Raw genomic sequence first — 22,941 nt, forward strand, 5'->3', positions numbered from 1 at the left:
AGAAGTCTTAAAGACGAGAGGTGTACATTTCCTTTTCCACTTTCTTTTTACGTATACGACAACACAAAGGAGGCTTTTCTGACCACCTAGGGCTACTCAGATATGCTCGAATCAATCTCTTGTTTACCAGCCCAGCTGCAACCCTACTTCATCTGGCTTTCGGCTCTTACCCTTGGAGAGATATGGCTTACCATCTACAATCCACCAAACCGGGTGAACCTTAGCATTGCATTTATAATCATCTCCTTCAAATTACCTACATGGGCCAGGAAGTACAATTCGTGGAAAAATGAGAGGAAAGTGGTCAGATTTGGATATCCCGTGCCTAAAGTTAGTGTTTCTGCGCCTGGTCGGATACTTTTGCGCTCGTACTTATGAAGGATTGTAGGAGGCAAGCAAGCAATGGGAGGGCAGAGTGATTGAGAACCCTAACTTGCTTTCTCATTTGGAAGACGAAAGCCTCTTACCTCCTGAAACTGGTCTTTCGGGGAGAAAACGAGAACACATTACTTGCTATGACCCCTCTACTGGGGTGAGTGTTTCCATTTCGTGACAGAAGTAGGCGTTAGCTAATTCCTAACACGCAGTACCACCTGAACACTCTTCCTCTCCACACTGCTGAAGAAGTATCTCTCCAGATATCCAAAGCCAACAGTGCCTTCTTCGCTTGGTCCCGAACGACCTTCGCCCAACGTCGTCATTTCCTGCGCAACGTTCGTGGTTGGGTGCTTCGTGATATGGACTATATCGTACAAGTCGCCTGTAGGGATACAGGAAAGACCAATGTAGATGCTGTCTTTGGAGAGATTCTGACCTCTCTCAGTAAAATCGACTGGTTGCTCAAACACGGTGAAAAAACTCTCAGCCCACAGAAAAGAGCCGGTAACTTGCTCTTAGCCCACAAAGTGTCCAAGGTCCACTACCATCCGCTCGGTACTGTACTTGCACTCGTATCCTGGAATTACTCTTTCCATAACTTACTCTCCCCTATCATTGCTGCTCTCTTCGCTGGTAACACTATCGTAGTCAAATGTTCAGAGCATGTCGCGTGGAGCTCAATGTGGTTCATTGGTGGAATCAAAGAATGTTTAAAAATCTGTGGTTTAGACCCTGAGGTTGTTCAGCTGGTCATTTGCTTACCTGGAGGCGCTGAGAAGGTGACTAGAAACCCGATATTTAAACATATCACTTGTGAGTTCGTTCGATAGCGTATTTTTTAGGAGTGGCTGACATATGATCGCAGTTATTGGTAGCGAACCGGTCGGCAAGAAGGTTGGTAAACGCCCTCCTGCAGAGCCAAAACTGACAGTGCTGCATAGGTCGCCGCCGCTGCTGCTGAGATCATGGTTCCTACCTGTATTGAGCTGGGAGGCAAGGACCCTGCATTCATCTTGCCTGGCACCGACCTTGATTTCTTCGCTAGCACTTGGATGCGTGGGGCCTTGTGAGTCTTCCCGTATTATTCTTCTAGATATTTACTAACTTTAACTTGCAGCCAGTCTGTAGGTCGCGAATCCCCATTAAACACAGACTTGCTAACGCAAATTGCAGGCCGGACAAAATTGCATCGGTATCGAACTCTTCCTAGTGCACCGTTCCCAGTACTCTCGCTTTCTCGAAATATTAACCCCCCGAGTTCAAGCTCTTCGACCAGGACACGACGTCGGCTCTCTTATATCCCATGCCCCCATCTCTAAGCTTCAATCCCTTCTCGCTTCCTCCATCTCCTCTGGCGCCAGGCTTCTCGCCGGTGGGCACCCCTACGTTCATCCTCTTTACCCCCAAGGCGCATACTTTGAGCCTACATTGATTGCTGATGTGACGATGGATATGGCTGTTGCGAAGGAAGAGTTGTTTGCCCCGGTGATGACGGTGGTTCCTTATGATGACGTAAATGAGGCCGTGGAATGGTTGAATAAGGGGAAGTTTGGATTGGGCGGCGGTGTGTATGGCAAGGACAAGAAGGAATGCAGGAGAGTGGCGGAGAAATTGGAATGTGGGATGGTTGCTATCAACGAGTAAGTATAATTTATTCTGCTCATGACATATGCGCTAACATAACAATTAGCTTCGTGAGTGCGGTACTATAAAGATTGGAACGAGGGAAGACAGATGAAACTGACAAACTTGGTACAGGGCGTTTTCTACCTTAATCAGGCAATGCCTTTCGGGGGTGTGAAAGCTAGCGGTCACGGTCGTTTTGGTATATCCTGGTTTTAGATCCACCTGAATTTGCTCTGATGAAATGTCTGATAGGTGGCGAAGAAGGATTACGATCCCTGTGCTCCGTCAAGGCCATTACTGAAGACCGATTCTTCTCTTGGATTAGGACAACCATCCCTCGACCTGTCGGTAAGTCTTGCATTTCTCCCAAATTCAAGGTCGATAAACTGACACTCAACGCCAGACTTCCCATTGCCGGAAGATGGGACCGCTTGGCAGTTCTTGAAGGGATTAGTGGGCCTTGCTTACGCTCCTACTACTCCAGGAAGGGTCTCGGGGTTGGTGAACCTTGTCAAGGCGAGCACGTAGATTTGGCTGCTGGATGTCTAGAAGTGAAGTATGGTCACAATTAGATTTTGGCCACATGCCACGATTACAATTCAATATTCTCTAAATCTGTGTATACATGGCATATGTCGTGAAAATGAAGTTGATTAAGGAAGAACAATATACTTTTGGAGATGGTCGGGGATATGAGAGACGAGACCCTTAGATTCGAGCCACACTCGAGAGAACAAACGAGCTTGGTATCTAGAATTTCATTAGCCACAATTCGCCTTTATCGTGCACATAGACTTACCGGTAAGCACCGTCACAGAGAACAGTAACGACGGTGCTGCCCTTTCCTTTTCGCTTCGCGAGCTCGACAGCGGACCAGACGTTGAGCGCGGAGGACGCACCAACGTAGAGACCTTCCTCGTCAAGAAGTCGGTAGATCATGTTAATGGAGGCAGAGTCGGGCACGTGGATAGCGCCAGACAGGAGAGAGAGATCGGGGGCGAGGTTGTTGGTGACTCGACCTTGTCCGATACCTTTACAGAAAGGTTAAATAGGATAGTAGGAAGTTATATGTATGACTTACCCTCGGTGATAGAGCCGTTACCTTCTCGCTTGATCTCACCATTCTCAACCAAATTGAACAACACACTTCCAGGAGGGTCCGCCAACCAAGCCTCAACACGTCCGTTACTCTTCTCAGTCAGGTACCTAGTCACACCGGCAAGGGTACCACCAGTACCGGTAGAGCAAATGAAAGCATCGAGCTTGCCGCCATCGGTTTGCTCCCAGATTTCAGGACCGGTAGAGACGATGTGGGCATTTCGGTTGGCGACATTATCAAATTGGTTAGTCCAGACGGCGTTCTCAAGGGAAGCAGCGTATCGGGCAGCTTGGTGGTTGTAGTTCTGAGGGTTGTCAAAAGCGACGGCTACAAGTCAGCGGTTAGTGTGGGTCTGATAAAGACAGGCTCGTATAAAACATACCAGGGACAGGCCTGACGTCGGCACCCAACATCCTCAGCAAGTCAATCTTCTCCTGAGATTGAGTGTCAGGCATGTAGATGACACACTTGTATCCCTTGGACCTGCAGACATGAGCAAGACCTATCCCAGTGTTACCAGCGGTACCCTCAACAACAGTGCCACCAGGTCGGATGAGACCCTTCTCCTCGGCGTCCTGGACAAGGTAAAGGGCGGCTCGGTCCTTGATGGAGCCACCAGGGGACATGAACTCGGCCTTCGCGAGGATATTGCAGCCGGTCTCCTCAGAGAGACGGCTGAGTCGGATCTACGAGTTTAAGTTAGCTGAGTCAGACGACTACAGAGGCGACTCACCAAAGGAGTGTTTCCGATGGCCCCAACGAAACCGTTAACGGGCTTGCCGAAGGCGGGAGCGGCGGTTGCATAGGCCCTGCTTGAGATGAAAGTAGGGCAGACGGAGCGAAGGATGCTTGCTGATCTGGAGACAACCATGTTTTGGATGCTTTTGGAGGAGATGTGGAGGGAAGAGGAGATAAGTTCGGGACTGACGACAGCTGGATTTCTGAAAAAGATCGGGAATTTATAATCGACCATGGCGTGCTCATCATTCAGGTACAATATGGAATCCACAATTTAACGGTGGTCGCCGACGGCCGTTAGGTAGCGCGTCGGGTGACTTCCTGCTGATCGATGAATCTCTTCTTTGCAGGCTTCCGTCTCCCGAATTCGTATGATCTGTAACATATTGTAGCACGCGCATCGTCGCAATTACTGCAATAACACGGACCAAGTATAACACCGCTGACAACGGACGCGAACCAGAAGGATTCCCAACGACTTTACAAAGCGACACCTCCGATCGTTGGGTAACAGAGCGATGAATGTAAGTAGTTACTAGCGAGCGTCCGCCATAACGTCTTTAAGAAATTCGGCATACGCGAGCAATGAGCATGAACTTCCAAATATTTTATGGAACACATTTTTAGTGGCATCATTTTTAAGCTCGAGGGATGTGCTGAAAATTTCCAATTCTTGCTCAAACGTCTCTCGAGATTGCCAGTCTACGAGTATTGCCATGTTACGACGTGACGGCTTAACGACATTTGCTGTTGTGATCTGGCACATGGACAAAATAGAAGAGACGGCAAACGTTGAAGCTGTTGCGAGTCGCAAGTTGTAGATCGCGGCAAGCAAACAGTGGTTTAGATGAAGCAGAGGTAGTTGCCACCATGAATCGAACCTTTTCGTTTCGTCATCTTCTTATTTCTTGCCCTGTCGCTTTGAGAAGTTTGCAAATCAGCTTGTATCCACCGAATTTGACAGGCCGCGCACAGGGTGCAAAATTGGGGCGATTGCTTCGACTCGATCGATTGAATAAAGCAGACCTCATGCACCATTATGTATAGCCGTCTTGGGAACTTCCTTTTGCTCTTCCATCGCCGAGGGGTCAGATGATCTTTCCTCGCTGGCTATTTGGTGCATAAGATAAGATACATGTGATAATGCATTTGTAAGCATACTTCCAATCATATCAAAGCAACTCCAAAACTTCTTTCGCAGTCTTTCGGCCAGAAATGATAGCACCTTCCATGTAACCCTTCCAAACATCTGAAAACTCAGAACCCGCAAAGTGAATAAGCCCGTGCGGTCGCGCAAGCGAGTCACCGTAAAGCGTGAAAGCTCCAGTCGAGGTAACAGGGCAAGGCGCACCTTGACTAAACTCTTCCTTGATCCACTGGAACTCAAGCACTTCGACCGTGTTGTTGACTAACTCAGGGCTACCAATCATACGAGCAACTTGCTGTTTGACGACTTGTTCCCTTCGATCACGTGAAAGCTCTGAAAAGGCGACACCATTGGCGGCAACAACGAAACACGACAAAGAGTGCTGACGAGGTCGGATAGAAGGGTCGTCAGAGCCGTACCAGCCGTCGCAAGTGTCAAAGACCAATGAAACGGGCCATTCGGAAGAAAGCGCAAAGCCTGAGAACCCGGCTTCAAGCCACCAAGCCTTCTCGTACAATAAAACTACCTTGGTGTAAGTACCAAGGAAAGACCGCTGAACCAGAAGCGTCTTATCAACCGGAAGGGATGGCTGCCAGACAATGTTGGGGTACAATGGTGTAGGAATAGAGCAAATCACACGCCGACCAGTGAACTGACGACCGTCACGAGTAATGACTCGAACAGACTCTCCATCGGGACTTTGGATGATCTGATGAGCGGCGGCGTTGAGCTTGACTGCTCCTGGAGGAAGGATGTGGTTCTGGATCCAAGTTGACATGGTCTGGTTTCCGTAACGAGTACGTTGGAATTGACCACCGGTCTCATCCGCGGCAATCAAGTCAAAGAAACCCTCTGCAAACAATAATTTTAGTTACCTAATAAGTAGGGTATCTTATAGATACGACTTACTGGCAGTCTTGGCGTAGTGCAAGAAGTAGAAGAGAGGGGTCTCATGCATCTCAGCGCCAACCAAAGCTCGGACAAGAGGTATAAGAGCCTGTCGGCTGATTTGGCCCGCATCCATTTGGTCAAGCCAGTTTGCAACAGTGACAGAGTCATACTCGACCGCGCCAGGGGTGTCGTTGGGGTTCTTGAGACTGACAGTTCGCGATAAGCGGTCGAGCTCCTTGAAAATTCGGTTGTAGTCTTCCAGTTCTTCACCTTCAAGAGGGATAGGAGAGTTGTCACCAACACCGCCATCTGGAAAAAATCAGAAATTTTCATTGCAGCAACGAAAGGTTACTCACCATCGTAATAACGAAGTTGTCGGTCCTCTGATAACTCCCAGCATGTGGTACCTAGGACGCGCTGTTTGAACAGAATGTTTCCTGCCTCCTTATTGAGCTTGCAGACCTCTGGCTGGGTATGTCTAGCGGATATTAGCACATCTTTGCGCTTGATTGCTGTTACTCACTCGTTGACCCAAGCGCCGCCGACATCCACGCGACCTCCAGACTTGCTTGTCACAGTGAGAGTCTTACCACCAACCTATTGCTCGTCAGCTTCATCAGGAAAACATGCGGAGGCATACTCACTCGGCCTCTGGCTTCTAGAACGACTACCCGCTTCCCGGCCTCGTGAAGTGAACGTGCAGCACAGAGACCTGCAAGGCCTGCACCAATGATGACAACATCGGCTTCGGGTGCGATAGCGAGACCGTCAAAGCTATCATTAACTGAACTGACGACGGATGTGACCATGATGAAGAGGGCGGTTGAAAAGAGATCTTTGGGGGTTGAGATTGAGGAACCTGATTGATTTGAGAGATAAAGGCTGCGTCAATTGATGCGTATGGAGCGATCTATATAGTTCAGCGACGTGCATCCACCGTACTTGCGAATCGAACATTGTCCCAAAACGATGGGCAGAAGCCGACCAGCCGCCTCCCGACAAACCCATCTATTTGTCAAAGGAAGTGGTGACAGCACATTGACATGTGTCGCTATTTCTCCCATTTCGGTTCAGGACTTAGCCGCTAAGCCGCGTTGTCGTTGATAAGGGACTTCTGTCGTGAGAATTGAGACGAATCATGTGCAGCGAAAGTCAAATAGCGGGACCCGCGTAAACACTGGATTAAGATGATAAGCGCACTGAGGGCCTATCGATGTATGCTAAAACAAGAATATAAGGTGGACAACCCAAGAATACGCGCCACGCACCTCGAGTTACAAGAAGAAGCCTCGTTCGTAAATTATTACGTAAACCACATAAGATGTCTTCCAAGAAGACTCATATCGACCAGATTGTTCTCATCGGAGATTCTCTTACACAAGTACGGGACCAGCAATAGTGAAGGAGCCGCATGGAGCTAATTGATTTCGGATACAGTTTGCTTTGGGAGAAAAAGGGTTTGCAGGTCAACTCGCCAACCATTTCCAGCGGCAATTGTAAGTGGCGCCTCGCGCTCCTCGGTTTAGATGAATCTTCCAAGCTTGCTTTAAGTCAGCTAGATGATTGTAAAGGTTATTGATAACGATTATAAGTGATGTCGTAGTCCGAGGTTTCTCTGGCTATAATAGTGAGCCTCATGTCACTGTAAACCATATTCATTACTGACATCCAACCATAGGCAGATGGGTCCTAGAGATGGCCCGACTATTCATGCCGGAATTGAAGCGCATCAGACTCGCTGTGATATGGCTCGGAGTGGGTTCTCTCGTGTGTTGAATGATTGGGATGTACGCTGGTTAACGCCCTTCAGACCAACGATGCTCTCCTCCCACCTGAACCACGAGCGATTGATCCCGAGTCATACAAGGCCAACATTGCCAAGATCGTATCTCTTGTACCGCTTTCTGCCAAAGTAATTTTGGTATCTCCTCCGCCATACTCTCTCAAGGGAAAGGCAAAAGACCTGGGGCTAGAATATTACCCCGGCGTCAAACTTGATCGTGACCCCGCCCACTCTTTGCTGTACAATCTCAAGGCACGTGAGCTTGCGGACAATCTCAACGAGGCGGGTGATAGGAAGGGAAACGTTGCTTTCTGCGATACACGAACATCCATGGAAAGGGCTGCTCTGGAGGAATCACCCGATGACTTGGAAGAAGGTCTTTTCAAGTATCTTCGTGATGGAGTCCACCTTTCGCCGGACGGCTACCAGGTGTGTGGACTTGATCTATTTGAGTGCAGCCCACGTTGATTTCCTCGTCTGCAGTGCATGTACGAAACTCTCCTCCATGTCATCAAGAGCAGGTTCCCGGAACTCGGGCAAGAACCTTACTTTTTTGCAGATTATGAGTGAGTTTCTGCCTCACGATGGAGGTTTGACCCTTACATTATACACAGGACGGTAGATCATACCCAACCAGAAAGGTATTTTGGATGAGATCAGATGACAATTATCGACTGGGAGTGCACGTGCGCGAGCTTGAAGAGACGTTGTATGTAAATGGTAATAGTTTTTATACTTCGGGCCGAGGTCTGGTTTCTAGCCTCACAAATGAAATCTCTCTCTCTTTTACATCAATCACTCATGTCTGACGCACAATGTACTGAGGTAATCGGCGAGTCAATCAAGTATATTGTGAGGTGTCTGTCTTCCGCAGGGACTATATTTGGGAAAATTATTAACTTTTTCTTGGGAGCTGTTACGACTCGTCCCCAACAAGGTCCGGCCTTGGAGACGAGATAGAAAGCCGTAGTTTAACTAAGCAATGAGATATATGTATGATATACCTCTTGACACTTGTCTGTTGGCGTATGGTATAGGGCGGAGGTATATTCGCTTGGGAAGATCAGGCAAGCTTATATACTAGTGGAGTAAGTTTATGTCGAAGGTGGTGCAAGGTAAGACGAGAGTGAGCACTGGGAGCTCGAGGACCTTTCGCAAAGTAACTTATGAAATATTGATCTTCGAGAGGAAGAAGATCAAGATCGAGGACAGAGCTCCCCTTTATATACTTCTACAGAAATCTATTTATATCCTTTGAGGTCCAACTGGACGTCCAACTGGACGTCCAGTTCTTTTCTCGGAGGTCCAACTGGAGGTCCAGCTGGACCTTCTTATCTGAATCGGATCTTGCCTTCCTATTACGTAACTCCCTCCTATGATATCTTATCTCTTCTTCTTTGTGCAGGCTCGTGACAGGAGCATTGAGCAACCATAGAAGAGCTTGCTGTAAATCTTCGCAAGGCTTACCAAATGGACAAACTAATGGAGCTCAGATAAAACAAACGGGTCGTCAGGCAAAGAAAACAACGTCGCCCGACCGATCCAACTCTATGATTATATTGGATGGCTATTTGGCATGAACATCTTTTGCAGGATTCGTCTGTGCTGGGGACCTCGACACAATTCAAGATCACGCAATTATGATGCATGTAATACAATTACTTGACAGATCAAATATGGAAGCCGTTTACACCATTAGAGAGCCCATTCACTCCGTCCTTCCCATTCACACCGCCCTTCATCGCGCCAACGTGGGGGATTGAGTCACTAACAGAATCACCTTGCGGCAAAAAATATCCTCGCTTCCAGTGCCTTCCTTGGAGTTCTCTAGAAACGCTTTGTGCATTGCAGAAGCCTTGTTCAAGGGCGCCGTCTATCGCAGCTCGCCAGCCCCTTGCCCAGTCGGCAGAAGCAAAGAAGATGTTTCCATGGCGTGATTGGAGCTCTTCCTGATACTTGGTAGCATACCCAGGCCGATACCACGCAGGGCCAGCCATGGACCATGGGTCGGTATTCCAATTATGGAAGACCTGAAGGATCTGTTAGCCAAGCAACGGGTATGAAAGAAGAAGACATAGCACTCACCATACGCTGGACATCCACAGGGCGAATCCTGTTCATAGCCTCAATTACTTGCTCAGGGTTCTTCTCGGGAACGAAGTCATCGGTTTCATCCGCTCCAAAGGTGACAATATGAGTATTCCCATTAGGATAAAGCCCATCACTGTAACCAAACATTAATTTGGCAGGATATGTCAGACCGCACCAAGAAGCGATATCGCCCTTGACTTCGGCATGAATCTTGGACATGTGATTGACGTGACCAAGACGGAAAGCTTCGGCACGTGTTGGGGACACAGGGGGGTCGAACTTGATAGTGTGGAGAACATTGAGTGGGATGGTTGAGATAACTCGGGTCGCTCGGAAGGTACTGCCGGTAGTGGTATGAATCTCGACGAAGTTTCTCAAGTCACGAATGGTGTCAACCGGGGTCTTAAAAGCGTAGTCCAAGCCTGCAATACAAGCTTCGTCGAACATAGCTCTTGCAAGACCAGATTGACCCTCACGGAGCTTGTAAGTAGTCCATACTTCTTCAAAATTGACCGAAGAATGTCCTTGGAGAGCATTGGAGTGAACAATATCCCAGGTGGATGTAGTCTCAAGAGTACCTCCGGAGATATGAAGAAGCAAAGCCTCAAGAACTCCCCGTTCCTCATTGGTGAGCAAATGCCCAATCTGCTCCAGGCGGTCGACTGCTGATAGTTGATCGATAGCCTCGACATCGGCTTTGGTTGTTCTGACGTTATTGAAGGGAGCGTGGGGGAGGGGACAGACGGTGCGCCCGCCATTGCCATCTACGTTGACGAAAATATCCCAGGCGCGAGCTGCGAGAGCGCCTGCTTCGGCGTGAGACATTTTGCGCGGCTTAGCACCTAAGTGAAGGGGGTTAGAACTAGCATATTGACGTACCCTGTCGGAATTTAAACTTACCTGGTACATTCAAAGTGTAGAAGTCGTCTCCGGCCCCTTTAAGCCTTGTGGTAATGAGATCATCCTCCATGCCGTATCGCTCCATTTCTTTTTGTAGGTAACCCATCCAATGGGTGACCCATGTACCACCCATCTCATACATATATCCTGGGTCAATCTGTCAGTCATCCTTGCTCATATTCAAGGCCTGCGTATATATGACTTACCATCAACTTCGGCAGTCCAGGTTCTTCCTCCGACACGGTCTCGGGCTTCGAGAAGAGCAACGGAATGGCCTGGGTAGACATAAGCAGACATACAAAGCTTTCTTTGAGAGATCGTAACTCACCGCGCTGCACAAGCTCTCTAGCCGCGATCAGACCGGCATAGCCAGCGCCAATGACCACGACATCATATTCAAGGAAACTATTGTCAATCCGGCTTGGAGGGTCCACAACCCCTTTACAACGGAGTACACCTTGTTGCATACCTGTAGAACGGGTCCAGTGGTAGCCATCGTCGGTAACAGGAGGAGGCATGCTTGTGGCTGGTCAAGGTTATTGGTAAAACAGGGCGGTGTGGGCTGAAAAAGGTGGCCGGCGATGAGGTTGTTAATATCGAGGGGCAGACAGTATTGTTTGCATATTGGAGCTACTTATTATCTCCGAGCTATTTGGAAGAGATGTTGACGCTTTCCCATCACTGAGCATGCCTGACAAGGTGAAGACGAACCGTATTGAAGCGGCAGAGCGGCTAGGCGCCAAAGCGCGCTCGCTGATGATAATCTTTGCGGACATTTCTTATCTCCTGCTGTAGTGCCTGGCGGGCTTAGGGCATATTGTCGACCCGCACCTTGATTGACGTACTGCTGAGTCTATTGTCCCTTTGAGAATAGGATGCGACGTCGGCAAGCCTTCAAAATACGAACAGTTCAATTGTTGGGCGTCGGGTACGTATCGCGCGTAGCTTGGTTATGCTGTGCCTGTAAACCTTTCATTCTTCCCATTCTAACGACCAACTAACTTGTGGTCGTCTAAACTCTCTGTAGGCCCCCTGTTACATATCCACTATCACCATTTTGGCAGAAAGACAAGATGTTTTCCACCTGACCGCAGGATTGCAAGGAAAAAAGGAGCGGCCTGCTTCGCATATTGAGGAGTTATTTAGATGTGAAATAAAGCCTACCATGGGGAGTGGAAGAAGACCGTTGGCGATGACAGCGACGCTTGGTGGATCAGGTAAGGACTGGCTGCTCTGAGCTGGTTTAAGATATTCTTGGGTCTTCACAGCTGGTAGTTTTGAAGCTGGAGATGTGCATTGGTTATTATGAGTCGTCGGGTCCGTACTTCTTCGATCGTTCGCGTACGCGAAAACTCGTTATCGCAAGTCATCGCAAGTCACGTGACATCAGTGATTCGAGCTTATGGGCATGTAAAAGCCCGGATGGTTTTTAATGCAACTCACAACGCCTTGGATCGACATTTCTACGCCCGCCCAGCCGGAACTGCTATCATTCTATGAGGCAGACGGCTCATTCAGTCCCCGATAAACCATCTTTGCTAAGCTCTGCGGAGAGATCAGCCGGCTCGTCAACGTTCTCAAGTTCTACGGAGTGAAATCGTGAGATGTGGGATTACTCTAGTGCGTGTTGCTTGGCTTGTTGCCTTGTTGTCAGTCATTTGCTCTTGTACTTACCAGCCCGTAGCTTTCCTATGACATGGAAAGCCGTCGCAGTCTTCTTGGCTTATGCTCGGGATGGTACCCCGGTGTCGTTGAGACTTGTTGTCGTTGGTACTAGATGGAATCACTGGTCAAACAAGCCGTTCGCGCCTTTGTAAATCTGAAGTCGGCCTCTGATACCGGCAAGGGTTCTCCATTCACCCTTCACAAAGAGCTCGCGTCTCAAGTACGTTCCGTCCTAGGCCCTTTTGCGGCGCCGAAGAAAATCTGTATTGTTTCAGATCTGCCTAAGACCAGGTCAGGGAAGATTATGTGACGTATCTTGAAACAGGCGGCTTCCGGAGAAACCGATCAATTGGAAGACTTGTGGTCGCTGGCTCACCCCGAGTGTGTCCGAGGAAAGTGAGTGGCGTGATGATTCTTCCGGTGAACTGAGACTGATAACAACTACTCGTCTAGCCGTCCATGTTGTAGATCAAAAAGAGGCAAGCAATCGCTCTAACATGCTCCTGAGCCCATTATATAAGGTCTTGGGAGTGGAGCCTGGAGTAAGCACTGGAAAAGTTAAGAAAGAAGGGGATATCATTTGACATATCGCTTTGGAAATACTTTGGGGAATGTATCTTGATATAAATTTACTTGATGCGTGCTCGCGTTCGCTCTCACGGAGGACAGCTCAGCACCATGTCAAGAAGACGAAGGGCTGGTGGCCCACATCTTTGAATGATGAGAAAAGGGTAGAGCTTAGAGTTACTTGATTTATCAAATAGAGTTATTTGATTTATCAATGAATCCTGAGTCGCAACTGAAAATAGCAGGAACAGAAAGGACAAGAAATGAGCCTAAATGTATTCGCGCTCGCAGGGACATGTAGCCTTGTCTGATCTCATTCTCTGCGTGGAATAAATGCGGGCGCGAACAACATACATGCTTTGTAATATTATTTATAGCGTTTTTCAACCTCAATTTACGCTTAGCAGTGATAGCCACCGTCGACAATCCTTACAACTTGGTCAGCACGATGAGAGAAGATGGTTACACTGGTGGTACTTACAAATCTGTGCCGGTGCAGAAGGTCGAAGCATCGGAAGCAAGGTAAAGATAGGCACCAGCAAGCTCTCTGTACTCCCCTGTCCGGTTGAGGACCTGACGAGTCAAGGCATTGGTAATCTCAGACTCCGGCGCGCCTTGTGCATCACCCATATAGCCAGCTAGAATACACAGTTGGTATAGGCCTAGACCAATGGATAACGAAGTTTACTCACGAGACACAGAGTTGACCCTGGCGAAATCCTTGAATTCCTGAGCAAGCGAACGGGCCAGAGCGATCACTGCAGCTTTACTAGAGTTGTAAACGCCTTGGTCAGTAGGTCGGATGTTGGCGATACCGGCAGCAGATGCTGTAATGATGAACGAGCCGTTCCCCTGCTTCTTAAATGCCTTTCCAACGATTTGAGCTTGATATACAACAGCGGTGTAGTTGACGGCAATGATGTCCTCCCAGTGTTTCCGGTTGCCATCGAGGATAGTGTCGTCTTGGGGAATACCGGCATTAGCTACCTGAAGAACTTATCAGGATATGTTCTGTATTCCGTATCCAAAGTATGCTTACCCAGATATCCAGCCTGCCAAGCTCTTTCACGACATTTTCAACCAACCGCTGAGTGGCGTCATAGTCCCGCACTGTTAACAACAGGAGGTTGTCAGTCATACGTCGACTGATTACCCCAGCCAGAAAGATAGAGAAAGATCCCACTCACCGTCGAGTTGATAGGCCTTGACTTTGACCCCCGTTCGAGCAGCTAGATCGGAAGCGGTCTTTTCAGTATGCTTGCTTCTTGCATAGAGCAGAACCACATTGGCGCCGGCCTCAGCGAAGGCAGTAGCGGCAGCTAGACCGATACCGACAGAGGCACCAGTCACGACAGCGACTTTACTGGTAGCCTTGGTAAGAAAGGAAATTGCGATATGAAGCCTGAAAGCTTACCCCTTGAGAGAGAACAAACTGAGGCATCGTTAGGACTAGGGCAGGAGCCGATTGATGGAGAAGGGGTACTTACTCAAGGACGTTGTCGGCCAATGCAGGGGCGGTCTTAGGTGTAAGAGGTGACATATTGGACGGAAGCAAATTCTTGCTGTTTTTACAGCTCAAATCTCAAATGGGTGCCAAGGTGAAGAAAGAAGTACGGACTGTCTGGCGAACATGATGCTTATATAAGTGCAACTGGTCAGCATGGCAATGCATAGCGAAGTAGATGTATCGCTCGAATTGCGCAGGCTGTTAAGCTGAACTTTGACTGCAAGTGTCCCGTATCAACGCTTGACTCTGTGATGACGAGCGTCGCGCTTATCCGCTGAAGCGCCAAGCCGAAAGAAGAGTACGTATAAACAATACGACAATAGACTATATAATAATACAATCGGACTACCAGTCATCCTTTTTTATTCCCTTCTACATCTCTGCTTTCTTCTTTCCATCTTGTATAGCCATCCATTAATCCACTTACGGAGACAACTAGTCGCTCTTCACCATGCCCCCTGCTCCTGCTCCTCACCTTACCAACAAGCTTATTCCACCTCCCGAGGAAGGTGAAGACCCTACCCAGTTGTCTTTGATGATCTCCGCCAAACCCTACCTCGCCCTTGACAAATACCTTGACCGTCTTCGCAATCGTGGTGCTATCAAACTAGATGAAATTACGAGAACACCTGATCATGAGAAGCGCATGGAGCTTTGGAAGGAGTTTGCCAACATAGGCGAAAATGTATCAATCACTCAACGATTTTTCTGCGAATATGTGAGTTATATAAGTTTTATGATAAGATTTCCCATTGAAATTACCATGATAGGGCTTCAATTTGCATTTTGAAGGCGAGAACTTCATCGCAGCTGATTGTACATTCGTTGATGTCTGCCCAAGTAAGCGCATGACATCACACTTGCGCCCGTTCGCTACTAATTTGTGAACAGTTTACATCGGCAAGAGAACGATGATTGGTCCGAACGTCAGAATATACACTCCCGACCACCCTATTTCTCCCGAAGCTCGAGCCGGTTTGACTGGTGAGGAGTGGGGCAAGATTGTAAGGATTGAAGAGGACTGTTGGATATGCGGTTCTGCTATCATCTTGCCTGGCGTTACCGTCGGTAAGGGAAGCACTGTTGCCGCTGGAGCAGTAGTCACGAAAGACATCCCTCCCAGGAGTCTGGCCATGGGTAATCCTGCTCGTGTCGTCAAGAAAATTCTGGAGGACGGTACCATTGTCAAGGCTTAAGTGAAATTTACAAATATGCATGGATCGAACAACTTTGTATCAGTACCAAGCGAAATGATCTTCGTTAATAAGATGGCCTCTACCTATCACATAACTGACTTATTGCACAAAACATTAAGTACCATTGAAGGGTCGGCGAGGGTCAGGACTCATCAGTAGATTAGGGTCCCAACATTTGAGGAAAGATATTGGTTGAAAGGGAAAAAAAATTGAAGGCAAAGGGAGACGGGCCGAGTAGAGAACGCGCCTGGATCGTATATAAACCTCTTCATACCCTTTTGGATATCCCCTAATGATCAATTCTCAAAGGCATTAGAGGTATATGCCTCCACCCTTACTACATTTACCAGTCCTATCTACAGAACCCATCACCTGCGTCTGGATATATTCAATCTACTCTGCTCCCTCCCTATGTCATTTCTACTTTATCTCTGATTGATACTCTTAGTCAGCCCCAGATATTGATCTTCCGGATCGCCCTGCATGCACATGGTCTACTGCTAGTATTAACTCCTTCCTTTTATTATCAACTGAGACCGCCTTATGGAACGATTGCTTTGACATGAACCTCATAGAGCTGCTCGTCGTGGAAGAGCTTCTCGACAGCAGCGGAAGTCCAAGTGGGGTGGGCACCCTTCAAGTACTTGTCAACAGCCTCAAGTTCAATAGGGAGGTGCTCAGGAAGCGGGCCGACGTGGTAAGCTGTGATCTCGAAGACATGCTTCCAAGCGTTTCCGGCAGACTTATAGCTGGGGCTGGCGTTAAGAAGGATTTCGGTGATTCGCTACAAATCAAGAAAGTCAATCCCCGATAGATGAAAGGCCCAAGACATTGGTCTGGATAAATGTGAGACTCACATCGAAGATGAGGAAGACCTGAGTTCTGAAGTCCCCGAAAGACCCATCCTCGTTTTCACCGACAACCCCAGAGATGTAGAGAGTCTTGGCATTGGCTGGAAGGATGACAGCAGCAGCGGGGGCGAAGTTACTACGATCAAGATGGTAGATGCAGGTGAGCTTCTATTATAATTATGCTTCTAATGGGATGATGACTTACTCTCCGAGGACTTTACCTTTGGTGTCGACAGCGTGAAAAGGGATAGAAGACATGATGCAGGTGTTGCCTTGGTATGTTTCGAGATATGAATAGAAAAATAACCGAGCGAGTTGTGGATGCAGCTTACATGACGAACTTGTCTCCCCTTATGTATGCTGGACGAGAGGAGATAGTTAGAATAAACCCTTCAAATATTAGCTGCATATGCCTTCGCCGGGTGCCGCGGGTTGAGTTGATTGATCTGTAACACCAGACCGCGATACCGCGCGGCATGGCGCAAACAGCCGCCCTGCGCTCGACACCCGGTCAGTCCCCTCCTTATCCCATGATCACCGAATTGCCTTATCGAGAGCATGATACTGCTGTACTGCATTGACATCATGCCCATTGTCTACGAGGCCTTGGTGACTGTCGCATAATATGTCCGCGGATTTCTTCATTGTTAGTTGCACTCAATTGAAATCCATCCTCCTGCCATCGAGAACCTCATTGATCTCTCAACTATCGCATACACCCCAGTCGGATTGCCAGACACCATATTTGCCCAACAAAATGTCTGAAAGCTTTGTCAAGACCTTACAAGACCTCACATTTCACCCTTACTCCTCTGCTCCCGTGGCCACCACCCTTCAACATGATCACCTTAAAATTCAAGCTCCCAAGCTGGTCGACTGGTGGCGCAATCCTGAACCGGTAAAGGTTAATCGCAAGGATGGCCCTTTCGCTCATATAGCCATCGACGGCTCTAGACCTTTTCAAGTTGAAATCTGGTTGAGGTCGGGTTTGAAGGGATTGTATGACCAGGCATGCCTTGTTCTTCACGGTGGAGACCTTGCCGATACAAGTGCCCACTGGTTGAAGACTGGTACTGAGACGTTCGATGAGCGGCAATGGATAAAGTAGGGCTAAAGCACCTCCGAATTGGCTATTGAGGAAGCTGACATGTTCCATCTGTAGCGCAGTCGTTGCGGCCCCATGGTGCGATGTGTCAGCCGTCCCATCCGACAGAGAGTTGTCTTCTGAGGCCGGCGGTGACTGGATTTACCTCAGGCTGGTCAAGGAACTCTCAATCACTGGTCATACCATACTCATCAAATGGGCTCGACAGTCTATCGTTGACACTGACAATCCTCCCACAGAGGATGAATTGGCCAACTTACGGGAAGTGCAAGCTTTCGGGGTGAAAGAGAATGGGGAGAGGTCGCATGACTTTAACTGGTCCATTGGAGTGATGGTATCGGGCTTGATGAATGATGAAGGGGCTTTTGCTGAGTTCAAGGGGTTTAAATTCAAGTATCTAGACTAGGATGATCAGAGTAGCCATACCGTTTTTCGATGTCACTTCGTTCGTTCTTTGTTCATCGCGTTGCCCGGTTGCTTTTCCTCTTCCGTCGGAAACTGATTTGGCATATAATAATATATGCATTTTATGTAATTTAATCTATTGAAGACCGGGAGGAGTTTGCCGAGCCCAGGACAATTCGATCCTTTCCTTCATTCGTTGCTCTTGATTTATTCGCATCTCATTCTAGGTATCTTCAATATGGCCCGACCAGAAAGAAACGCATCTCCACGCAGTATCAGCCGTATGCCAATAAATCGAATCTCAATATGATTAGACGAATGATGATACCCGTCAACCGCACAACTCCGTACCTTATCAAGCCGCCATGCCGCCATCGCGAGCCGCTTTATTACTCTGTTGGTCACTATTCTCTAAAACGGTGCTTCATTACAACTTCCATGAATGCTTTAAAATCTCAAGCTGGGAAGGTCGAAAGTTAGGTACTTGTAGTGCATAAATTCAATACTTGTTAAGACCCTTTTGCTACCTGTACCGTCTTCGATAGTTTACATACTTTACCAGAAGACTAAAGACAATGCCTATCAACGTCGCATTGCTTGGTGGGGGCATCTTTGCCGTTGATGGTAAGCATGATATGCCACACCACACCCGCATCGGGGCTGACTGAAATGTAGCTCACCTTCCCGCTCTGGCAAAGTCTGGTACCCTCGCCTCACTGGAAGCCGTCTGGTCTCGTTCGGAGTCATCATCGACCAAGGCCGCTGAAGCATGGAAATCTCTTACAGGCCAGGAGGTTACCAAATACAGCGAGACTGGATGTGATAATTTAGACAAGCTTCTCTCTAGGGAGGATATCGAGGCTGTCATTATTGCGCTTCCCATTCTTTCCCAACCCGATATAATTGTAAGAGCCCTCAAAGCCAGAAAGCATGTGTTATCAGAGAAACCTGTTTCCCAAGACGTTACTTCAGCAACCAAGATGCTCAAAGACTATCAGGAGAACTATCAAGCCCAAGGTCTTGTAAGTGATTGTCCACAGGGCCAGGCGCCTCCTCTGTTAATGAAGTTGCTGCCTAGGTATGGAGGGTGGCTGAGAACTGGGAAGTCGAGCCCGCCCACATCTTTGCTGCACAAGCCTTGAAGGCAGGTCATATTGGAAACCTCAACACTTTCTCCATCAGCTCTGTCTTATTCGTCGACAACGAAGACAATAAGTACTTTGAGACGGAATGGCGAAAGAGACCTCAGCATCAAGGAGGTTACTTGCTGGACGCGGGTGTGGTAGGTGCAGCTTCTCCATTTCTCCGTATTTTCTGAGTGACTGTCAACAGCATAACGCCGGTGTTCTTCGTACCGTTCTTCCATCACCTATAACCCACCTTTCCGCCCACACAGCCCTCAACAACGAACACTTACCCCCGTACGACTGGTTATCTGTCATCACCCGTTCCGAACCTAACAATATTCATGGGCAGATCTTGATAGACTATGGTGCTCGTGGTAGAGAACCTATGTGGGAGTTGCGGCTGACTGGATCAGACGGCGAGATTTATTCGGAGGACATAAACGACGATGGCGTGGATTCCATCAAGGTTCAAGTTCGCTCTGGTAAATTTGGGAGGACAAACAGGGAGATCAAGATATTTCCGAAGACCGGAGTTTACGAAGAGCAGCGACGTTTCTTTGAGGCGATCGCTGGCAAACCAGATGGTGAGTATTTTCCTGCGCCAAATGAAGAAGTACTTATACATGCAGAGTATGGATCGGTGCAAGGTGCCCTGAATGATGTTGCGTTGATACAAGCTGCTTTGACTTCGAATGGCAATGAAGTCGCCCTCAATATTCTGAAGTGATTAATGCAGATACGGTTGCATTTTGGATGAGGTCTGAGGTGATTATTTAGTCAGTAAGATATCAGCAATGTAGCATGTTTCTGCGGGTAATGATACAATAATATGTCATATTTCATTATTTAAGTCTCAGAAAAAAGTCACTGCCAGATCCAAGCGGGTGCACTCTTCAAACCAATCTGCTACTTGGCCCGAACGATCCGTGGCTGCCCATGTAGTTTCCAATGCTACAATCATATCCTCAAGATTCTTCTCTCCTCCCAGCCTCTCCAAGAACCTCTTACAAAACGCACGATCATCTCTATCCACGAGTAGAGTACCAATCAGAAAGGCTGGCGTGGTATAATTCAGTGACCAAAAGTCAATGACATTGTTCTCACTCTCCACTCGAGGGGTAGAAACGTATTGTAACGATTTGAGGAGATTGATAACTAGGTGAACTGTGTCTCTCATTGGTGTTGATAAAACTGATTGTTGATCCACCAATCGCCACAACAATAGTAACCCTAGATGTCGCCAGATTTCTGTTTCAACTGATAGTTCGGCTGCCCATGCAATAGGATGACGATCAAAAGAAATGTCATGCACCGCGAATGGCGATTGGTACGCTTTGAAATTGGCTTCAATTCTTTTCGAGGCGGAAGATATGTCGTTAGGAGACAGAGTGCACGATGGATCACGTATGTGAGCAACAAGGTTGCTTAGTGAAGCAAAAGAGACAGCAAGGCCAGCTGGGAGGCCAAACCACTAACAAGTATGGACATTAGAAGGCTTTTAAGGATCAACAGCAGTCATACCTGATCATGTGAGCCGTCATTCAGAAAACCACTCGCTCCCATTTGCGGAGTTTCCAGAAACGCAAAGAATGTGCGACGACGTTGACAGATACTGCGATTCAAGTCGATCATGGCAAATGCTCGGAGATAGAATGGGATATAGCTGTTAAGAGAAAGGAAATCAACTTCGGGGTGTAGCCCATACGTGAGAGCGAGCAGTCCTTCGGCAAGATCCATGATAGCATACGCTTTTGATGAATCGCAAAATGAGCCAACAGCCATCTATGAGACCATATACGAGAGACATTAGCTTGAGAAGTGGTCATCGAGCGAGTGCACTACCTACGTGAAGATCAGACAGCGCCCAGAAGTGAGCCTCCATCGTGATATTGAGACTTTTGAGGATGTTCAGTTTACAGAGACATTCAAAAGTAAGAGCTACTTACTCCTTGGGTGATCTCACAAGTAACATTGCCTCCCGCACCATCTCCTCCGCATCCACTTTCAGTGACAAGTACTTCTCTGGCACATAATCCATTGGTAACCCACTGTGCCCTACCCAGCCAGCTTGATAAGAAGCTCTTCGACGAAGGTGGGTGATGTCTTCGAGTGTTTGCTCAGCAATGCAGACTACCTATAAGACTATGAAAGACGGCTTACAGACAGCAGCAACGGCCAATCTACAGAGCTGGGTCACTCGATGAGCATTAGTGACTTCGTAATAGCGAGCAATGACGGCTTTGCGTGTTTTGCTGGGATAAGTGAGAGACCAGGCAGGGAGGACGTATCTGTTATCTATAAATAATTTGGTGGGTGTGCAAAAGGGAAGATGGGTATAAACACCTACAAAAGTCGTACAACAACTCTTCTTCAGATGATATATGCTCTAGTGTAAGTTCACTCGGAAGGTTGTCGAAAAGTGTTGGATCTCGATGGCCACTACCAGAGCCGTTGTTGACCATATCAAAGTCAAGAGCAGGAGTGAAATGGAAAGGATCTGGAGCACTAGGGTCACCAAGGGACCCATAGAAAGAGATGTCAAATGTCGGTGCAGTGGCGCTGAGGATTGCATCCAATGGTTGGTCCATCCATATGTCGTCAGGCAAAAAATTCGAGCGATAATTGCCAACCAGGTTGTCAGGATTGGTAGGAGCACCATGCGCTGCCATCGACAGAGAGTTTTCATCCATGTTGTGGTATGCTTCAGTCGCTGCGGCGGCGGTTGACTGTTCACTGCTGGCTCCGTCCGAAGGAGACCGCACCTCATCGTGGAGTTGGTGGAATTGCGACGGCCCCGTTCCTGCGACTTGATGGTGTTGTATTTGATGCTGATGTGCCTGTAGCTGCTGTTGCTGCTGCCTTTGCTGAGTCGCTGGCGAGCCTCGAGCTTTAGGAGACGAGTCAGTCATTTGGCTCCTACTCGATCCGCCGGAAACGTCTTCTTCTCGTATGCATTTCCATCCTCCAGCCTTACATCTCAAGCACGAATTGTCATCGTACTGTGACGGTACCAGAGTTAGTCAGTGACCAATGATTGGACGATAAGCAAGAGATGCTAACCCACCTGCTCCGGACATTTCTTCTCTGCGGCCCAGCGGGTAATTGATTAGCACATGATTTCTAATATGAATTTGCAGCTGCGAAGACGCACTTCTTTTACGGCTACACAATATCAAAAGGCGGGTATTCAGTAGATAAAAATAACAAAGCACCGACCAAGGTCGCTCACCATGTCAAACAGCCCGTCCTGGAGCGACGATATGGTTTATCACCATCTGGAACTAGTTGAACAGCTGCTAGAAGAGATCCTTGTTTGGTTCTGGCCTTACCAGCGGTCTTGGGCGCTGAGGAGGTAGAGCCACTCATGACGACCTTATGAAGCTTGATGGGTAGTCGGGTAGGTCTGATGGTCGGAGCAAACAGGTATCCCTTGGTGATGAGTCTGATTGTGATTGTGGTACGGTCGCTGTAGTTGCCAACCGACGCAGGAGAGAAATATCCAAAGCGTAATTAGCCGCGCTTCCGAATAATCAGGTGCCGATGGCTATCGTCGGTATTTTGATGCATATCTTATTTGGTACCCTGCTTGAAGAAGCCCGCCGGTATTCCGCCGGTTATTCGCCTGTTGCCTCTCTTTCGCTATTAGTAGTTTATCTCGTGCGCTATAGCGCTATTGCGAGCCCTCCCACCATGTTCCATATACAACTTCATTTTAACGTCCCATGTTTGACTGCGATCTATCTCTTGTGCTGTTCAACCATTGTTACTGCTGCTTCATCCTAAACCATGATGGAGTTGCCCCAGCCCAACACTTTCGTCTATCGAACAGTCCACCAGCCTGAGCCAGCAGGAACGCTGCAGCTCA

The 22,941-nt window shown here is 48.1% G+C and overlaps 12 protein-coding genes and 1 pseudogene across 12 annotated transcripts in view; 7 read left to right on the forward strand and 6 right to left on the reverse strand.

Moving 5' to 3' along the window:
* Positions 1-21: 21 nt before the first annotated feature.
* CNL05870 (meiotic recombination-related protein, putative) lies at positions 22-2,703 on the forward strand. The gene is made up of 11 exons (XM_568120.2): positions 22-330; positions 389-532; positions 588-1,191; positions 1,244-1,272; positions 1,320-1,444; positions 1,496-1,502; positions 1,552-2,018; positions 2,069-2,072; positions 2,137-2,203; positions 2,257-2,352; positions 2,408-2,703. Exons 1-11 carry the CDS (start codon positions 103-105, stop codon positions 2,530-2,532), a joined length of 1,896 nt encoding a protein of 631 aa, XP_568120.1. The 5' UTR covers positions 22-102; the 3' UTR covers positions 2,533-2,703.
* Positions 1,563-4,032, reverse strand: CNL05880 (cysteine synthase, putative). The gene is made up of 6 exons (XM_024658207.1): positions 3,837-4,032; positions 3,486-3,789; positions 3,086-3,430; positions 2,804-3,035; positions 2,124-2,754; positions 1,563-2,052 (listed from the first exon to the last, which is right to left on the reverse strand). Exons 1-5 carry the CDS (start codon positions 3,972-3,974, stop codon positions 2,658-2,660), a joined length of 1,116 nt encoding a protein of 371 aa, XP_024513876.1. The 5' UTR covers positions 3,975-4,032; the 3' UTR covers positions 1,563-2,052; positions 2,124-2,657.
* Positions 4,033-4,868: 836 nt separating this feature from the next.
* On the reverse strand, positions 4,869-7,278 carry CNL05890 (conserved hypothetical protein). Its single transcript, XM_568122.2, has 5 exons — positions 6,524-7,278; positions 6,403-6,476; positions 6,236-6,357; positions 5,898-6,188; positions 4,869-5,840 (listed from the first exon to the last, which is right to left on the reverse strand). The coding sequence occupies exons 1-5, from the start codon at positions 6,686-6,688 to the stop codon at positions 5,014-5,016; spliced, it is 1,479 nt and encodes a 492-aa protein (XP_568122.1). The 5' UTR covers positions 6,689-7,278; the 3' UTR covers positions 4,869-5,013.
* On the forward strand, positions 7,201-8,642 carry CNL05900 (hypothetical protein; the record flags this gene model as incomplete). The annotated part of the gene is made up of 7 exons (XM_024658208.1): positions 7,201-7,260; positions 7,317-7,375; positions 7,472-7,506; positions 7,558-7,634; positions 7,690-8,091; positions 8,146-8,228; positions 8,277-8,642. 7 exons carry the CDS (start codon positions 7,201-7,203, stop codon positions 8,314-8,316), a joined length of 756 nt encoding a protein of 251 aa, XP_024513877.1. The 3' UTR covers positions 8,317-8,642.
* Positions 8,643-9,325: 683 nt separating this feature from the next.
* Positions 9,326-12,200, reverse strand: CNL05910 (amine oxidase, putative). The gene is made up of 5 exons (XM_568124.2): positions 10,982-12,200; positions 10,860-10,928; positions 10,654-10,800; positions 9,748-10,595; positions 9,326-9,692 (listed from the first exon to the last, which is right to left on the reverse strand). Exons 1-5 carry the CDS (start codon positions 11,169-11,171, stop codon positions 9,333-9,335), a joined length of 1,614 nt encoding a protein of 537 aa, XP_568124.1. The 5' UTR covers positions 11,172-12,200; the 3' UTR covers positions 9,326-9,332.
* Positions 12,109-13,050, forward strand: CNL05920 (annotated as a pseudogene).
* Positions 13,051-13,187: 137 nt separating this feature from the next.
* CNL05930 (L-xylulose reductase, putative) lies at positions 13,188-14,489 on the reverse strand. Its single transcript, XM_024658209.1, has 7 exons — positions 14,373-14,489; positions 14,300-14,317; positions 14,073-14,248; positions 13,925-13,995; positions 13,578-13,872; positions 13,367-13,523; positions 13,188-13,313 (listed from the first exon to the last, which is right to left on the reverse strand). Exons 1-7 carry the CDS (start codon positions 14,423-14,425, stop codon positions 13,286-13,288), a joined length of 798 nt encoding a protein of 265 aa, XP_024513878.1. The 5' UTR covers positions 14,426-14,489; the 3' UTR covers positions 13,188-13,285.
* Positions 14,490-14,739: 250 nt separating this feature from the next.
* CNL05940 (Maltose O-acetyltransferase) lies at positions 14,740-15,805 on the forward strand. Its single transcript, XM_568126.2, has 3 exons — positions 14,740-15,110; positions 15,163-15,232; positions 15,284-15,805. Exons 1-3 carry the CDS (start codon positions 14,844-14,846, stop codon positions 15,586-15,588), a joined length of 642 nt encoding a protein of 213 aa, XP_568126.1. The 5' UTR covers positions 14,740-14,843; the 3' UTR covers positions 15,589-15,805.
* Positions 15,620-16,939, reverse strand: CNL05950 (hypothetical protein). The gene is made up of 3 exons (XM_568127.2): positions 16,645-16,939; positions 16,446-16,575; positions 15,620-16,372 (listed from the first exon to the last, which is right to left on the reverse strand). The coding sequence occupies exons 1-3, from the start codon at positions 16,695-16,697 to the stop codon at positions 16,130-16,132; spliced, it is 426 nt and encodes a 141-aa protein (XP_568127.1). The 5' UTR covers positions 16,698-16,939; the 3' UTR covers positions 15,620-16,129.
* CNL05960 (hypothetical protein) lies at positions 16,924-17,960 on the forward strand. Its single transcript, XM_568128.2, has 2 exons — positions 16,924-17,543; positions 17,602-17,960. The coding sequence occupies exons 1-2, from the start codon at positions 17,065-17,067 to the stop codon at positions 17,948-17,950; spliced, it is 828 nt and encodes a 275-aa protein (XP_568128.2). The 5' UTR covers positions 16,924-17,064; the 3' UTR covers positions 17,951-17,960.
* Positions 17,961-18,153: 193 nt separating this feature from the next.
* CNL05970 (conserved hypothetical protein) lies at positions 18,154-19,898 on the forward strand. The gene is made up of 5 exons (XM_568129.2): positions 18,154-18,573; positions 18,625-18,971; positions 19,028-19,231; positions 19,282-19,660; positions 19,706-19,898. Exons 1-5 carry the CDS (start codon positions 18,525-18,527, stop codon positions 19,801-19,803), a joined length of 1,077 nt encoding a protein of 358 aa, XP_568129.1. The 5' UTR covers positions 18,154-18,524; the 3' UTR covers positions 19,804-19,898.
* CNL05980 (expressed protein) lies at positions 19,894-22,572 on the reverse strand. Its single transcript, XM_024658210.1, has 9 exons — positions 22,306-22,572; positions 22,228-22,238; positions 22,141-22,160; positions 21,424-22,075; positions 21,237-21,371; positions 21,023-21,179; positions 20,923-20,971; positions 20,598-20,858; positions 19,894-20,547 (listed from the first exon to the last, which is right to left on the reverse strand). Exons 1-9 carry the CDS (start codon positions 22,440-22,442, stop codon positions 19,930-19,932), a joined length of 2,040 nt encoding a protein of 679 aa, XP_024513879.1. The 5' UTR covers positions 22,443-22,572; the 3' UTR covers positions 19,894-19,929.
* A 167-nt stretch (positions 22,573-22,739) lies between these two features.
* CNL05990 (hypothetical protein) overlaps positions 22,740-22,941 on the forward strand; it is a 1,429-nt gene continuing 1,227 nt past the window's right edge. The window contains exon 1 of the mRNA XM_024658211.1: positions 22,740-22,941. This exon is cut by the window's right edge and continues 126 nt beyond it. Coding sequence (XP_024513913.1) covers positions 22,863-22,941 — 79 coding nt within the window. The 5' untranslated portion in view covers positions 22,740-22,862.

Source organism: Cryptococcus neoformans, assembly GCF_000091045.1.
Source record: "Cryptococcus neoformans var. neoformans JEC21 chromosome 12 sequence".
Classification (NCBI taxonomy): Eukaryota; Fungi; Basidiomycota; class Tremellomycetes; order Tremellales; family Cryptococcaceae; genus Cryptococcus; species Cryptococcus deneoformans.

What these genes read in the sequence shown, in the direction of transcription:
- CNL05950 (XM_568127.2), bottom strand. Translation starts at nt 16,697, where the DNA reads ATGTCTTCTATCCCTTTTCACGCTGTCGACACCAAAGGTAAAGTCCTC. An exon ending in AAAGGTAAAGTCCTCGGAGA is followed by an intron (nt 16,576 to 16,644) that starts GTAAGTCATCAT and finishes TCTTGATCGTAG; the next exon opens with TAACTTCGCCCCCGCTGCTG. An exon ending in AGGTCTTCCTCATCTTCGAT is followed by an intron (nt 16,373 to 16,445) that starts GTGAGTCTCACA and finishes CTTGATTTGTAG; the next exon opens with CGAATCACCGAAATCCTTCT.
- CNL05880 (XM_024658207.1), bottom strand. Translation starts at nt 3,974, where the DNA reads ATGGTTGTCTCCAGATCAGCAAGCATCCTTCGCTCCGTCTGCCCTACT. An exon ending in CGACGTCAGGCCTGTCCCTG is followed by an intron (nt 3,431 to 3,485) that starts GTATGTTTTATA and finishes GCTGACTTGTAG; the next exon opens with CCGTCGCTTTTGACAACCCT. An exon ending in TAACGGCTCTATCACCGAGG is followed by an intron (nt 3,036 to 3,085) that starts GTAAGTCATACA and finishes CTTTCTGTAAAG; the next exon opens with GTATCGGACAAGGTCGAGTC.
- CNL05910 (XM_568124.2), bottom strand. Translation starts at nt 11,171, where the DNA reads ATGCCTCCTCCTGTTACCGACGATGGCTACCACTGGACCCGTTCTACA. An exon ending in TAGAGAGCTTGTGCAGCGCG is followed by an intron (nt 10,929 to 10,981) that starts GTGAGTTACGAT and finishes ATGTCTACCCAG; the next exon opens with GCCATTCCGTTGCTCTTCTC. An exon ending in CTGGACTGCCGAAGTTGATG is followed by an intron (nt 10,801 to 10,859) that starts GTAAGTCATATA and finishes AGATTGACCCAG; the next exon opens with GATATATGTATGAGATGGGT.
- CNL05930 (XM_024658209.1), bottom strand. Translation starts at nt 14,425, where the DNA reads ATGTCACCTCTTACACCTAAGACCGCCCCTGCATTGGCCGACAACGTC. An exon ending in CAAGGCCTATCAACTCGACG is followed by an intron (nt 13,996 to 14,072) that starts GTGAGTGGGATC and finishes TGTTGTTAACAG; the next exon opens with TGCGGGACTATGACGCCACT. An exon ending in CAGGGTCAACTCTGTGTCTC is followed by an intron (nt 13,524 to 13,577) that starts GTGAGTAAACTT and finishes TGTGTATTCTAG; the next exon opens with CTGGCTATATGGGTGATGCA.
- CNL05970 (XM_568129.2), top strand. Translation starts at nt 18,525, where the DNA reads ATGCCTATCAACGTCGCATTGCTTGGTGGGGGCATCTTTGCCGTTGAT. An exon ending in GGGCATCTTTGCCGTTGATG is followed by an intron (nt 18,574 to 18,624) that starts GTAAGCATGATA and finishes ACTGAAATGTAG; the next exon opens with CTCACCTTCCCGCTCTGGCA. An exon ending in ACTTGCTGGACGCGGGTGTG is followed by an intron (nt 19,232 to 19,281) that starts GTAGGTGCAGCT and finishes GACTGTCAACAG; the next exon opens with CATAACGCCGGTGTTCTTCG.
- CNL05980 (XM_024658210.1), bottom strand. Translation starts at nt 22,442, where the DNA reads ATGAGTGGCTCTACCTCCTCAGCGCCCAAGACCGCTGGTAAGGCCAGA. An exon ending in AGAAGAAATGTCCGGAGCAG is followed by an intron (nt 22,076 to 22,140) that starts GTGGGTTAGCAT and finishes GTACCGTCACAG; the next exon opens with TACGATGACAATTCGTGCTT. An exon ending in AGAGTTGTTGTACGACTTTT is followed by an intron (nt 21,372 to 21,423) that starts GTAGGTGTTTAT and finishes AATTATTTATAG; the next exon opens with ATAACAGATACGTCCTCCCT.
- CNL05940 (XM_568126.2), top strand. Translation starts at nt 14,844, where the DNA reads ATGCCCCCTGCTCCTGCTCCTCACCTTACCAACAAGCTTATTCCACCT. An exon ending in AACGATTTTTCTGCGAATAT is followed by an intron (nt 15,111 to 15,162) that starts GTGAGTTATATA and finishes TTACCATGATAG; the next exon opens with GGCTTCAATTTGCATTTTGA. An exon ending in ATTCGTTGATGTCTGCCCAA is followed by an intron (nt 15,233 to 15,283) that starts GTAAGCGCATGA and finishes ATTTGTGAACAG; the next exon opens with TTTACATCGGCAAGAGAACG.
- CNL05960 (XM_568128.2), top strand. Translation starts at nt 17,065, where the DNA reads ATGTCCGCGGATTTCTTCATTGTTAGTTGCACTCAATTGAAATCCATC. An exon ending in GATGAGCGGCAATGGATAAA is followed by an intron (nt 17,544 to 17,601) that starts GTAGGGCTAAAG and finishes TTCCATCTGTAG; the next exon opens with CGCAGTCGTTGCGGCCCCAT.
- CNL05870 (XM_568120.2), top strand. Translation starts at nt 103, where the DNA reads ATGCTCGAATCAATCTCTTGTTTACCAGCCCAGCTGCAACCCTACTTC. An exon ending in TTGGATATCCCGTGCCTAAA is followed by an intron (nt 331 to 388) that starts GTTAGTGTTTCT and finishes GAAGGATTGTAG; the next exon opens with GAGGCAAGCAAGCAATGGGA. An exon ending in AACCATCCCTCGACCTGTCG is followed by an intron (nt 2,353 to 2,407) that starts GTAAGTCTTGCA and finishes ACTCAACGCCAG; the next exon opens with ACTTCCCATTGCCGGAAGAT.
- CNL05890 (XM_568122.2), bottom strand. Translation starts at nt 6,688, where the DNA reads ATGGTCACATCCGTCGTCAGTTCAGTTAATGATAGCTTTGACGGTCTC. An exon ending in TTCTAGAAGCCAGAGGCCGA is followed by an intron (nt 6,477 to 6,523) that starts GTGAGTATGCCT and finishes GACGAGCAATAG; the next exon opens with GTTGGTGGTAAGACTCTCAC. An exon ending in GGCGGCGCTTGGGTCAACGA is followed by an intron (nt 6,358 to 6,402) that starts GTGAGTAACAGC and finishes AATATCCGCTAG; the next exon opens with ACATACCCAGCCAGAGGTCT.